The 14,009-nt window shown below is 34.4% G+C and overlaps 1 protein-coding gene across 1 annotated transcript; it reads left to right on the forward strand.

Annotated features, from left to right (window-relative positions):
- Positions 1 to 30: 30 nt before the first annotated feature.
- Positions 31 to 12,673, forward strand: LOC110724849. Its single transcript, XM_021904339.1, has 15 exons — positions 31 to 259; positions 371 to 452; positions 1,275 to 1,385; positions 2,688 to 2,785; positions 2,873 to 2,956; positions 3,074 to 3,210; positions 5,019 to 5,091; positions 5,178 to 5,223; positions 5,309 to 5,418; positions 5,890 to 5,997; positions 6,077 to 6,127; positions 8,905 to 8,966; positions 10,360 to 10,672; positions 11,072 to 12,086; positions 12,332 to 12,673. The coding sequence occupies exons 1-14, from the start codon at positions 197 to 199 to the stop codon at positions 12,023 to 12,025; spliced, it is 2,292 nt and encodes a 763-aa protein (XP_021760031.1). The 5' UTR covers positions 31 to 196; the 3' UTR covers positions 12,026 to 12,086; positions 12,332 to 12,673.
- Positions 12,674 to 14,009: the final 1,336 nt, after the last annotated feature.

Raw genomic sequence — 14,009 nt, forward strand, 5'->3', positions numbered from 1 at the left:
TATCATTGTTGCTTTAATCTTCACATTTTCTTTATTTCTTACCGAGACCTAATAAACTAAACTTGGTTCAAAAGGCAAGAATTAGCAGCAACGTTGCAGCCAACATACTCTGTCTCTTTCTTCTTAAGCGCGGGGTTTTCACCTCCTTCTTCCTCTCTTCAAATGGTTCTTCTGCACGAATGAGTCTACCATTATTATGGCGGCATCTCTCAAATTAAAACCCTCCTTTTTCAGGCTCAAATGCCTTTTTCCGCAACTGGTTACTCTTTCTCTCTTTGTACCTTTAATTTTTTCTTTGAGGCATTTTGTCGAACACTTTCTGGGTATTACATTTTTCATGCTTGCAATTTTTGTTCACTTCTTGTTTCAGAGGTTTTGTCACACTGTCCTTGAAAAGGGTTCAGAAGCTGAGTTTTTTGAAGAGTTGGGTCCTAAAGCAATGGTTGCCTCTGGTAATTTCTGGGTTTAGCTCTATCTTTCAGCATTTGAAATTGTGTACATGTTTATTTCTCAAGCCTAATAGATGCATCGTTTTTGCTTAAATTATAGGTTATTACACTTCCTAGTAATCTAGAATTATGACCCTTTGGTTTTATTTTGATGGGTGTGTTAGTTATGATTTTGGCTTTCATTGTGCCCTGAGTTAGCTAGATTTTGATGTGCTGTATGTATCTTCTGAGAAACAATGGTGAATGATATTAGTATTCAAGTTGGGAGGATTTTCTCTGTCCATAACAATGATTTGCGAGATTGCTTTTTGTCTAGATCGATTTGTATCCATCTTTTGTTGTCCCCATTTTCCTAACGTCTCTAGCACGTGTTTTCTTAATTATATATATGCAGCCTGTGATTTGGTGTTTCTTCTTGTGTGTGTTTGGGTGGGTACCCCTCAATGTACATTTGCCGGAACTCATATCTTTCGTATTTAATAAAAGAAAAGGAACAAACATGTTAGAGCATGTCTTGAATTTGTTAGCTCCCTACAAATAACCCCATGATCAACAAGTTGGGCCTATTCTCAATATCAATAAAACTTTCTTTCACCTGCCCTTGGACGTAGGTATCCATTGTTAGTGAACCATGTGAACCCGTGTGATCTGATATGTTCTTCGCTAATCTTTTTTGTATCTGTCAATCCGTCATAACAAGACATGAGAGGATTGCGGCTTTACTTTTGTTGGTAATGATTTGTACTTTCAATTGTAAAATATGATTGACACATGTAACAAAGCTAATCGATGAATTAATTTTTTATGCGATCACCATGTTTACAGATGTTGCTGACACTTCAAAATGGAAAAAGATGGATGCAAGGGAACTAGGATTAACATTGTCGATGATACCATATGGATCAAAGACTGTTGTTAAGATTCTACAAAGTGAAGGTTACTCTCTTGATTGCTTGTACAAATCTATTTGTTGGTCTTAAATGGACTAAATTAGATAAGGCAGTATTAGTAGTTAGATTTTCATCTATTTGGCCCTTCATGCTTATATGAGTTGTTAACTTGTTACTTACTATCATACTGATTTAATATGGAAAAATAGTAACAAATGGAATTTGACATCCTGGGCAATCACTTAGAAATCTTCAATTTCTCTCTCTGTGCCGCATTTTGATTTTTCCTCATGGCTGGTTTGTTGTGCTATACTGTACTCGCCATCCTTTCTCTTAGCTATTGGCTTTTCATTGATCACCACCTTTTTTTTTTAAACCCCTTTTCTTTCAGTACACAAGATAGACTCTCTCTTAGGTTGCTTAGCTGAGTCTTGCATTGTGTTTAGGTGCTTGGATTGGGTGCTTGAAGCTAGTATTTTGTCAATAATATTGAGCAGTTTGGTTTATAGGAAATGTGAACCTTGTATTTCTAGCTTATCTTAGCATCTTCCAAGCTTTATTATTTTAGTTTATTTCACTTTTTGTTATTTGATTTACTGTAACTCTGGTGCTTATTAGTTTCTTTATTCTAAGGTTGACATGGATTCATGCTGTAGCAATGTCATGGAAAGTTGTTATTAACTTTGCAGCAGTTGTCTGTTTTGCAAATCTATGCCTATATTATGGGATTTAGCCCTGAAGTTATTTGAAAATACCAAAGTTGTCCCCACCAGCCACCACAGTTTGAACTTTGGGGGCTTTTCAGTTCAAAATTAAAGTTGAAGTTAATTAAAAATTTTCCGTCGGTTCCATCTTCGAATAATGTGGTAAAAATATGGCTGAGAGCTATCATAAGATCTTATAGTATGAGGAATAAGGGAGAAGGCTTGAACGTAAGTGTGGGTATGAGCCCAATAACTATTCGAAAGTTTTGACGCATAGAATCAAAGCTGAAAGGATAATAGGATCTCGGATCTATGTTACTCAGACTCGGAAACCATTTCCGACATGGGTATGTGTCCGAGTTTCAACTCGGCTTTTTTGTGAATATTTTCCATAAGTTTGAACAAGAATGAAGTGTCCAAGTGTCCTACCCACGTCCAAGTGTCGAGGGTCCGACATGGGTACTTGAGATGAAATGAAGAGGGTCCGAGTAATAATGAACATTGACTCAGATGGTGGGAATTGGGAAATATACCTTGACTGTTTTGTACTTTTGTTTCACGACAGTCATGATTCAATACTTTTTTACTAATGTACATTGGGAAATCTTTATTGATAAGGCATCTTCTGATTTGTTAATCTGCAGGTCATGATGCTTACTTTGTTGGTGGATGTGTTAGAGATTTACTACTGAACAAAATCCCCAAAGATTTTGATGTAGTCACATCAGCAAGTCTCCGACAGGTGATGTGATGCTTAGTATTAACCTCATACTTGCGATTCATTCATGAAGAATTTATTAGTAACTTCTCCATTTTCCTTTTCTTGCAGATCAAGAAAAAATTTCATCGTGCTTTTATAGTGGGCCGAAGGTTTCCAATATGTAAGGTTCATGTCAGAGGTTCTGAAGTTGAGGTTTGTAATATCACTTCTCGCCTTCCTGAGGATGTTTGTGTTTTAAAATAGCCACTTGAGTGTTAATGGTCCTTTCTGGCTGTCTGTACTATCTCGTTGCATGGTTTTGGTCTCCAGGTATCTAGTTTTGAAACAGTGACAAGCCAGGATGGAGAGAAAGAAGAAGCTCATCTGCCTAAGATGCCAAAAGGTTATGATGAAAAGGATCTCATGCGTTGGAGAAATTCCTTGCACCGAGATTTTACCATCAACAGGTAGTATTCATTTCTTTTTCTCAATGTTACGTAGACTTTCCGGGACATCCAGATAAATCCATGTCAAGACAAGTTACCTTCTATGTAAGGAGCTTGGCTTTGGTTTATTTCAGCTGTCAACTACGACTTGAGCTTCCTCTGATGCTAAAGTGTTGAACTGTTGATAGCGTGTAATTTAAAATAGTTTAACTTGACACAGACTCTACATAAGTGCAGCAATTGGTCGCTGAGGACACTGAATTACATTTTAATACCCATAAGAGGGTTTTGCCTGCACTGATGTCATACAAGTATATTTTTGAATTTCCAATTAAATATATACAAGCCTATCACAATTTGAACTTTTTTTCACCAAAGGTATCATAGAGCTATGAAAGAGCATTTTTGCTTAATGTACCTTGCCCTTGTATATGTGCTCAAATCTGAGATAAAGTTCCTTTAGGGTATCTATGATTCATTAATTCTACAGTCGGATGTCCTGAACATAAATCCAATATCTTAGTGTCTCTGAAGAATATGTGAATGTGACAAACTATTTTAATTAGATTACAATACAAAAAAATGACAATTCATGTTTTTGTCTTTCTCTTGTTATCTACATCATCCTCTCTTAAATAATACTTGACTACAAACTCTAAGAAAAGAAGATTGAATGTTAGCTTGATGACAATAAGGCATCCAAAGCAAAATGATTGAGATAACCATTATGTGGAATGGAAAGAGTTAAGCCCTGGGTACAGTCTGTTTGGACAAACTAGATGGAAGAGAGTTGTGGGCACCAAATTGCTGAGATCACCAGGATCTGAATTATTAATAGTGGAGAAACAGATTCTTCAAAAGTTTTTTCTTAAATTAATTGACTTATTCACATCAATTTTTTTTCTGGCTCTTCGCCCTTTTGGACATCAGTAATTATAGGCTGTAGGGGCGGATCTAATGCACACTATTGGCATACCCTGTGCTTTATATGTATATATATTGTCGACTGCTTAAGAGAGAGATATTTATCTACTTGTTGGTTTTTTTTTTTCCCCTCACATTAGAGAGAAATAGTAAAGTATTTCAATATAACTGGAATACTAGTATAAAGTGATGTAACCTAATCAAAATACCCTAAGAATAGATTTGAGAAATTCGCAATATATTCAATCAAACGCCCCTTAAGTAGAGTACATCTCTCTCTCTCTCTCTCTCTTTTTTTCTTACCCCTTTCTTGCAGTCTGGTCACAATGCCAAAATCTTGGATTAAGGCAAGTTGGACACAAGATATGTGCCCATGTATGACATGTAGTGTTTGAAAAGGCTCAAGGTGCACTAAGGCAGTAGGGTCTTAGATCCTAAGTGCAAAGTAAAGGCGCAAGGCATGTGGTTAAATGTAGTGAGGTCAATTCTAAAAACCTAAGGCTCTTTGTGTAGAATCAGGATGCGGAAAAAATAAAATTAAAGCAGCCATGGTGCCTTATTGTGCCTCAATGTGTCCTTTTGCCCACTTTAGCACATCTGTTTGCGCCTTAGACTGTCTCATTGGTGCCTCATCGAAATGCCTTGTCAGGCCTTTCTAAGTGTCTTAGGCTCTAGTGTCTAGGCATGTGTTTCAAACACTGCTGGCACCCTTACCCAAGCCCAGGTAACATAGTTTCTTCTTCTCACTTTGGGTTCTATTAAATTTGTTTTGTATATTGACATGCGAGATTCTGGTTTTTTGTTATTGTTTGAATAAATCTATGCTGTTTAAGTGTCTGTACTTCTGCATGGATGTTTAGAGATAGTTAAACTCCCCGACTTATCTTTCTTGTGATCGTTTGCAGTTTGTTCTATGATCCATTTGCGCAAAAAGTTTATGATTATACCGATGGAATGACAGATTTGTTGTCCATGAAGGTACTTTATATTGTATTTTTTGAAGTTGTCATCTTCATCCGTCATGTTCTGTGTTATTAATGCATTTCCTAAATATATCATCTCAGCTACAGACTCTAGCCCCTGCTCAATCATCATTCCAAGCAGATTGCGGTAATTTACTCAATACTTAGTAAACTGATATATTATTGAAACATAACAACCATCATTGAATAAGAGTTCAAATCTTGTTGTGCAGCAAGAATTTTGCGGGGACTAAGAATTGCTGCTCGTTTAGGTTTCTCGTTTACAAAAGAGACAGAGAAAGCAATAGAAAACCTCTATCTTTCTGTTAAAACCCTGGATAAGGTATTAATAAAGGAATTTAGCCCTGTGCATTGGGTCATTGGCATATTCTTTCAACTTTATGCCTTTAAAAGCATTATAGTAATTTGTAAAATGACTTTTTGCCAAAAATTATTCTAATATGGGGTTTTTGTATTCTCACCTTCCATCTTAAGTAGATTGTTGTGAGATTTAAGTTGCGGTATCAAATTGATTGTCCTTTTTTGTGTCGACACAGGGGTTGTTTAAATTTTTTATGGCATCCTATCATCAATGTACTTCTCTTCTTGCAAAACACCTTTCATTGCAAAGGAATTGTTAATAATTTTTTTTGAATAAAAAGAATTTTAATCAAGAAGACTGTTCATTGTTAAAATCCATGGTAATTTTAATCTGATAGAAAGTTTCTCCTAAACTTGTCTTTCGGTGATTTTTTATTTAGGACTATTTTTTAACTTGTCTGGAATTACTGTTACTGACTGTTTGATTTCAAAGGCCAGGTTAATGATGGAGATGAATTATATGCTGTCATATGGTGCTTCTCAGTCTTCCTTCCTCCTTCTTCAGAAGTTTAAAATTCTTGAGATTTTCCTTCCATTTCATGTAAGTAGATAAAAACTTGTGTGCGGTTCTTATATTTATTGTCAGAGTGAATATGACTGATTATTTGCATGTTTTCCAGGCTGCTTACCTTGCTGATCAATCTGCTGGACAAACTCCTGTAATGTTGATGGTATGTATAAAATCGAGCAAGAAATATGGGCGTTACATTTATTGCTCTCCTTTTCTGGTTTGTAATTAGTGCTAGGTACAATGAACATCACATGATAGTCCAACATCTTTGTACATTTGAATACTTATGTATACAATATATCTATGCTAATTTTTTTTATGCTTGTTGCTCTTTATACTACTCCATCTTATGCAACATATAAGTTATCCTAGGTTGTACAATCATTTGAAAGCATAATGTGAATTTTTAAGAAAATGTACACGTAGTCTGTAATCTATTTAGACTTAGTCTGTAATCTGAAAAATTAAATAATAAGTACAATAAGGTTTTTTTTTTTTTCCCCTGATATGTGAATTTAAAAGCAATGCTCCCTCTATTTCGTAATAATTTCAATAGTAGGGAGGGCACAAAGTTTTAGAAAATTTTTAGGGTGGGGACCAAAGAGGGAATTTTAAAATATAAATTATAGTTAGTGGGGATATATTTAAGTGCTAGTATGAGAGAAGATAAAATATTTGTGTAAGGTGGGGTTAGTGGGATGAAAAATAATAAGATATTAGTGGATACTTACCAAATAAGGAATTGTTGCAATTAATATATAATAGATAATAAATGAAAAAGTAAGTGTTGCGGCTAGTAGGGAACGGAGGCCGGAGGGAGTAATAAAAACAACAATAACAACTTTTTCAAAAGTTCGATTAGCTGGACAAAGCTTAAAAATCAGAAACTGCTTGTTACACCTATAGTGTAACTTATTTTCTATGGCCTTAGGAAGCTCCAAATGAAATATTCAACGGAGAGAGCTCGAGTTTCTGCAATTGTAATAGGTACCCATTTCTGACAAAGAACATGGCTAAATCAACATTAAGAAGCATGACTCAGATTATTTATTACTCCCTCCGTCCGTTAATACAAAGCCTCTTTCTAGCATTTATTACTCACATAATAAAGAGAAAGAGGCTTTGTATTAAGGGACGAAGGGAGTATTAATATGGAAGCACCGGCTGTTGAGGATTCTGTTAGGCTGAGTAATGCTGGAGAGGTTAGTGGAAGGGTTTTCCCTTTGCTAATGAAATATGATGATGACATAGGGCCTGTTCCGATTGACTGAACTCAGCTGAACTGAACTGAGCTGAGCTTATTAATTAGTGATTTCTAACTACGGATTAGTGATCTTTGATTATTTATTGATTATTTATTACTATACATATGTGTATATACAAATGTACATATTATTATTAATAATATTATTATTATAATTATTATTATTATTATTAATTTTTATTATTATTATTATTATTATTTTATTATTATTATTATTATTATTTATTATTATTATTATTATTATTATTATTATTTTATTATTATTATTATTATTTATTGATTATTATTATTATTTATTGATTATTATTATTATTATTTATTGATTATTATTATTATTATTTATTACTTATTGATTATTATTATTATTATTATTATTATTGTTAATATTATTATTATTATTATTTATTGATGATTATTATTATTATTATTTATTTATTATTATTATTAGTAATATTATTTCAATTATTATTATTGTTATTATTATTATTATTATTATTATTATTATTATTATTTATTGATGATTATTATTATTATTATTATTATTTATTACTTATTGATTATTATTATTATTATTATTATTGTTAATATTATTATTATTATTGTTGTTGTTGTTGTTGTTGTTGTTGTCGTTGTCGTTGTAATAAGAGCTTAAAAGAATGAAATTTGGCTTTATATCATTAGCAATATCATTAGACGTAAATTAAGAGCTGAGCTGAGCTGAGCTGAGCTGAGCCGAGCTGAACTGAACTGAACTGAATTTCAACGGAAGAGAACAGACCCATAATATGGTTGATACAAGTTCAAATTTAATTGGACGGAGTCAAATATTGAGGCCGAGGATGACATATTGAGGTGCAAAAATTGCTGATGAAGGATTGTTATTGGTAGTGATGTTGACTACACCATCAGTAGAAAGATGTTGATATCTTTGATGAGGACTTGGTATCCTCTAGTCGAGCTGATAAGCTTTTGGGAAAATATGTCAATTGACCTTGCATTAATCTGTGGAAGCATTACAATAGATATAGCTCTGAGAAGATGAGCTCTACTTGAAACCTAACTGTACATGAATTAGGCAACCGACTATACTAAGAATAGGAAACAGACCCATAGATAAATAAAAGATTCCTAAAATAAATCCACAATATGATCAAATTAGTTTCTCTGTAGAGCGGTTGAGGATTGGGAAATTTATGAATTCAGTTGTGCAAAAGGGATGAAATTTCACCTACACCAGATTTGTTTGTCCAGCAGTGTCATAGCTTTTCTTTCAGCAATGAATGTGCAGCACTGCATCTGACCTTGTTAACAGGATGGATGTTAAGCTTGTTTACCCTGGTGCCAAGAAATTAATGCCCTTGACTCAAACTTAAACTCGAATTAGATTGTATAAAACCAAGGATAAATTCGGACGGCTACGATCTTAGAAAAGGTTTTTTGAACAGATATCGAGTTATTTTGTGTCTCCTCTTTCCCTCTTTAAATCATTTGTGGAGAACCTATACTTATATTGTCTCTCTCTTAATTTTCTTCTCTTATTTATTATACTCACCATATGATTGCGTATTTGACCTTATTTTTGTCTTTGAAATGAAGCTTTGGTGATTTAAATTCTGTAGATTTTATTTATGTTTTGCGATTCTTTCTTATTTGACATTCTTTTTCCTGTGCAGAAATTGTTCTCTAATCTGGATGACATGATTTCATGTGACCAACCCTGTGATTCTGTCCTGTGGTGAGCAAGTATCTATTTAAATGCTTGGCTTCTGTACACCACTGGTTGGTTATCTTTGCGAAATTCTGGCTCTTGAGAAGTAGTTAAATAAATTTGGAACATGTCCTTTGCTGCTAGGTGCTAAACAGGAAAATTTTCTCTTTGTTCTTTTGTCATGTGTGGTAAATGTTTTGTACCTGGCACTGCTGGAGAAATTAAATAATATACACAGGAGAGTGATTGGGAGTTTGGTACTGCTTACTCGTCTGTGGCTCTTCCTGCTAGTCTGGTAGTTTTATCTTGATATTGTTTTTAGATGGAACTATTCAATATAAATTGCTTTTTGCTGGTGTCTGTCTTATTTACTTGATTAGGTTGCACAGTAATCTCTTTTTAGCAAAGTGCTTTTGTAAGGGTCTGTGGCGCAATGGGCTAAATTATGACAAGATATGGTGATTGGGTCAGGCAATAAGGTGTTTTTAAATTGTGCACACACACAGACAGAGAGAGAGAGAGAGAGAGAGAGAGAGAGAGAGAGAGAGAGAGAGAGAGAGAGAGAGAGAGAGAGAGAGGAAGCTTGTGGGATTGAGGGGAAAGAGGGAAGGAGAAGTGAGGGGTGGCATGGCTAACCTATGCTGTTATGAATCTGAATCTTAAATGTAGTAAACTCTGTTAATACTACAGTAAGCTGGAAGTATAATTTAATCAATCAAAGCCTTAATCCCATAAGTGTGGTTGGCTACATGAACCAAAAGTAATTATTCCATATAGTCATCCCCAAAAATCTTCCTCTTCCATCCCTTACAATCAAATACCTCATTATCATGCAAATCCATTTGCTTCATATCCTTCCTAAATCCTTCCTACCAAGTCATTTTCGGTCTCCCTCTACCTCGTTTAAGCTTTCCATGATCCCACTCTTCTACTCTTCGTACTGGTGGACCCTGCGGTCTCCGTCTTACATGCCTGAAACACAGACGATTTTCCCTTAGTTTGTTTGCAATGTTTGCAGCACCCACTTTCTTGCGAATAACTTCATTTCTGATTCTATTTCTCAGAGTGTTCCAGCATATCCATCAAAACATGCGCATTACGTAGCCTAGTCATTTTTGGTCTCCCTCTACCTTGTTTAAGCTTGAAGTACAATTGTTGACATAAAAAGAAGGGGTGGGGGAGTGTGCCTGTGGCCTGTGGGAGTGAGAGAGAAAAGAGTGAAAGACTACAAAGAGAGAAGGAGAAGAGAGGACACGGCTAGCTTTCTTATGCTGATATGAACATAAATTTAATAAAGTGAATCTTATCAATACAGCTGAAAGCTGGAAGTATAATTGTTGACTGAAAGGGATAAATCATTATGTGAGTTGAAAACTCGAAATGCAAGCTGAAATGTAAATGCCTCTTTTGTGTGCAACAGGATAAGCTTGCTGGTTTTCCACCTTGCATTGGTCAATAATCCTCAAGAAGCTTTTGTAGTGTGGACCTTCTCATCTCTTCTGCATCATGGCACGTGGGACGAAGGTGTAAAAGCTGCCAGAGAACTTTCTGGAGGGCATGTTAATTTTACGCCAGAGATCTTAAATTCCTTTGATGATGTGGCGGGAGAGGAACTTGCAGAGAGAGTTTCTGAATTTGCTTCAATTGTGCTCGACTCTATTGGTGCTTTGACTGATTCCAAAATTCTTCGTAAAATCATGGCTCGCTACCCATCATCTCCATGTCCTGCTGCGGTAAGAAATTAAGAACCTCTCTTGCACTAGCTTGCGTTTGCCACTCTTACACACTACATACTTCCTCCATTTCCTTTTAAATTGACACATTTCTTATATCATGTTTGCCAATGCACAAGTTTAACGATTGATATCTCTAATTATCAATAAGTAAATAATTGTTAAAATTTGATATTATGAAAGTATACATTGATATATAGGAAAGTATTGTATCAAGATCCTACATGATTATGTTTCATCATAACTATAAGTCTCAAATGGTAGTCAATGCCAAATGTTAAATCGTGTCAACTGGAAAAGAACAGAGAAAGTAAAATATTCAGTATGCTCCCATTCTGCAGTTGTTCAGATATTTTCAGAGGCATTTTTTAAAATCTCCTGTTCATTGTGAGTCTGTAGGTATTTATATCAAAGAATGCTGGTAAAGCAGCAACTGCAATTTTTGACGTGCTGGAGGGCAACATTAAGTATCTGAGGAAGAAAAGGCATTGTTATGGCATTGATTACGAATTGCTTGGGAAGGGGGACATAGCAGAGACCAGATTTGTTCTTGGCAAAGTTATTATGGATACAATGAGGGGTGGGATTACCAACTCTAGGCCCAAGCTCCTTTCAGAGAAGAAAGATGGCTTCCATAAATCTAAAGTAAAAGTTGAGCAAATGGAGCTAGGGAGGCCAAATTCAAAAGATCCTAAACATGAGACACAAATTTGCAAGGGCAAGTCAAAGCGTAATACAGATGGTCCTGATGATCAACTGCACCGACAAAGTACTAAGAAACTGAAGCAGAGCAAGAGCACAGATGCTCCACATGAGCTTGTTAATAAACAGTTGGGGGAAATTTTAAGCAGCCAAAGTATAGCAAAAAGAAAGCAGCAGCATAAGAAAGAGGTGGTGAAAGATGTCAACAATTTTCTTTCACTGCCGAATGAGATGCCACAGCAAGATTCTAAGCTGGAAATTAGACAGCACAAAGAAGCCGAGATTCCAAAGGAGATCCCTGTCATGCTAAAAAAAGTACCCATGATGGCAAAACAGCTCCAAACACTGGATCCAAACGAGATACTTAATGTTCTAGAGACTTTTCCCACAACAGAGAAACAACAGGATGCTGAGGTTCCTGAAGAGATGCTGGATGTGCTAGAAGATGCATCCAGTATATTAAAACAGCACAAAACTCAGGCTTCTGTCAATGTGTTGAATGTATTAAGTCTCTCTAACCTTTTCGAAGGAGATAAGGATCCTAGCAAGCCTTACCGTAAACCAAAAAAGCAGCCAGCCGCAGGAATGCAATGTCAAAAAGGGTCTAACAAGAAAAAGAGAATACCGAAACTGTCGAGCATTTTTAAATGAGTTGACATGCTCTATGATCGATCACCAACGCTTCAGAGCTCAAGAGTTTATCACAACACAGGTTTGTATACCTTTTTCTATTCTCTCACCCGTGTGTGTGTGTGTGTATGTAGGGAGATTATATATTACTGTTATAATTTTAGAGTTTCTCTGGAAAGTGGGACAGGGTTGTGTAATATTGGTGCCCCTTTGTAGATTCAGGAGTTTCTCTCTTTTACTGAGATGCCATTTTATACCTTCTTTTTCCGTAATGTTTCTATGGAATCATTCTAGTAATTTCCTGTAAATTTGTTACTGTTGGTGCAGGACAATGCAGGTTTTGGGGAAGGCTACCTTGCAATTCCAATTTCTAGTTCAGTCGTGTCTTCAGCCTGTTGCTACGCGAAGGGGAAATAGAAATCAAGCTGCATCTATTAGTTCTTATTCAGACACAAAAATGTGTAAATTAATTTAGTTTTGGTAGGAAATGAGTTAAGTGTTAACAAAATCAAGCAACGGCGATAGGTGAATAGTGCATCAGCTTAAAATCATCTCGGTGCCTTGGCATAGATGGAACATGTACCAAGTTTATGGTGCAATATAAACCATAAGGCACATATGAAAATTATTTTCTGGAAAATTATAAAGATACGTTATTGTTGCTTTTCACTTTAGTGCTTTTACATTATTTTCAAATATATTGTCAACTCCCTTTCTCAAACTAGTTAATTTAATTATTTAAAAAGCATACTACCTTATCTACTAAGGTCTAAAATTGTGTGGAAACTGTCTACCAAGGTCACTGTATGTTTTCAAATAATTTGATTTCATAAAACTAAGTAGTTCAATTGTCCACGAATAATTAATTCTGAGTTTTGGTGATTTTAGAATGGCTCTTTTCTACAATAATGATTTGATATATATAATTAGTTTAATAAAGGTTCAATGTGGATCTTTCATAAGATCATGATTGTTCTGAAGAAAAACTTTTTATGCATATTTTGTCTATATTCATGAAGGGTGATGGTGTAAAATAAATTTGATTTTTAAACTTTACCAGTAAAACTATTTGAGATGTAGAATTTTTTTATTATCATTTGTTATATTTGATGGTTAGGTGACTTTATACTAAAGGGTTGAACTCTCAAATTTGTGATGGTAATAATGTTATTATTTTTTGTTGGTAAAATGCTTCAATGAAGGACATTGGCAGAAAAGTTTCAAGTGGGTCTTACAGTTTTATATTTTTAAAAGCTTGGGATTTATGTGATGCAGTTTGGAATTTGGATCATATGCAGTTTGATGTAGGCTGACATTCTGGCAAACCATATATTACAATTTTTTATTTGTAAAATCGTACTCTTTTTTTTTTTTTTTTGAGGCAATTTGTAAAATCGTACCTTGTGGAGTCATGTTTATAAATTGGCTTATGATGAACATTTTATTTAGTTAATATTCCTATTAGTACTAATATTAATTCACTTTTATTAAGAAACCATCTTTAAATTTTGCATTTAATTATTAATAATGAAATGTACTAATATTAATTCCCTTTTTTTTATTAAGAAACCGTCTTTAAATTTTGTATTTAATTATTAATAATGAAATCTAATGTCGACTTTATTAAATATCCGCAATTGTAATAACTTGTTAATGCAAGTAAATCAACTAGTGTAATCGCTTTCAAAAAAAAAAACACTAGTGTAATCAATAGTTTCACATATCATATGAATAATGCAATTTAAAAAGTATGTGCATATATGGAATACATCCCTTTAATTTTAAAGTGTGAAAAAATAATTTACAAAGACGAAGGAAAGGAATAAAAAATAATCCATAAATGTTTGTTAGTTAGCTTAGATACGTGGTATATCCTTTGTATTAGATATTTTTAAGTCAAATTAATACAATGTAATATCATTACTATGAATTCCTTATATTTTGTAGCCGTTATAGTGCATGTTTTTTACAAGTAAATACATTTAATTACGGGGAATGAAATCCA

The sequence above is a fragment of the Chenopodium quinoa genome, unplaced genomic scaffold (genome assembly GCF_001683475.1).
Source record: "Chenopodium quinoa cultivar QQ74 unplaced genomic scaffold, ASM168347v1, whole genome shotgun sequence".
NCBI lineage: Eukaryota > Viridiplantae > Streptophyta > Magnoliopsida > Caryophyllales > Amaranthaceae > Chenopodium > Chenopodium quinoa.

Coding starts and splice junctions, on each gene's coding strand:
- LOC110724849 (XM_021904339.1), top strand. CDS start 197: ATGGCGGCATCTCTCAAATTAAAACCCTCCTTTTTCAGGCTCAAATGC. Junction 2,786..2,872: donor CATCAGCAAGTCTCCGACAG/GTGATGTGATGC, acceptor CTTTTCTTGCAG/ATCAAGAAAAAATTTCATCG. Junction 3,211..5,018: donor CGAGATTTTACCATCAACAG/GTAGTATTCATT, acceptor GATCGTTTGCAG/TTTGTTCTATGATCCATTTG.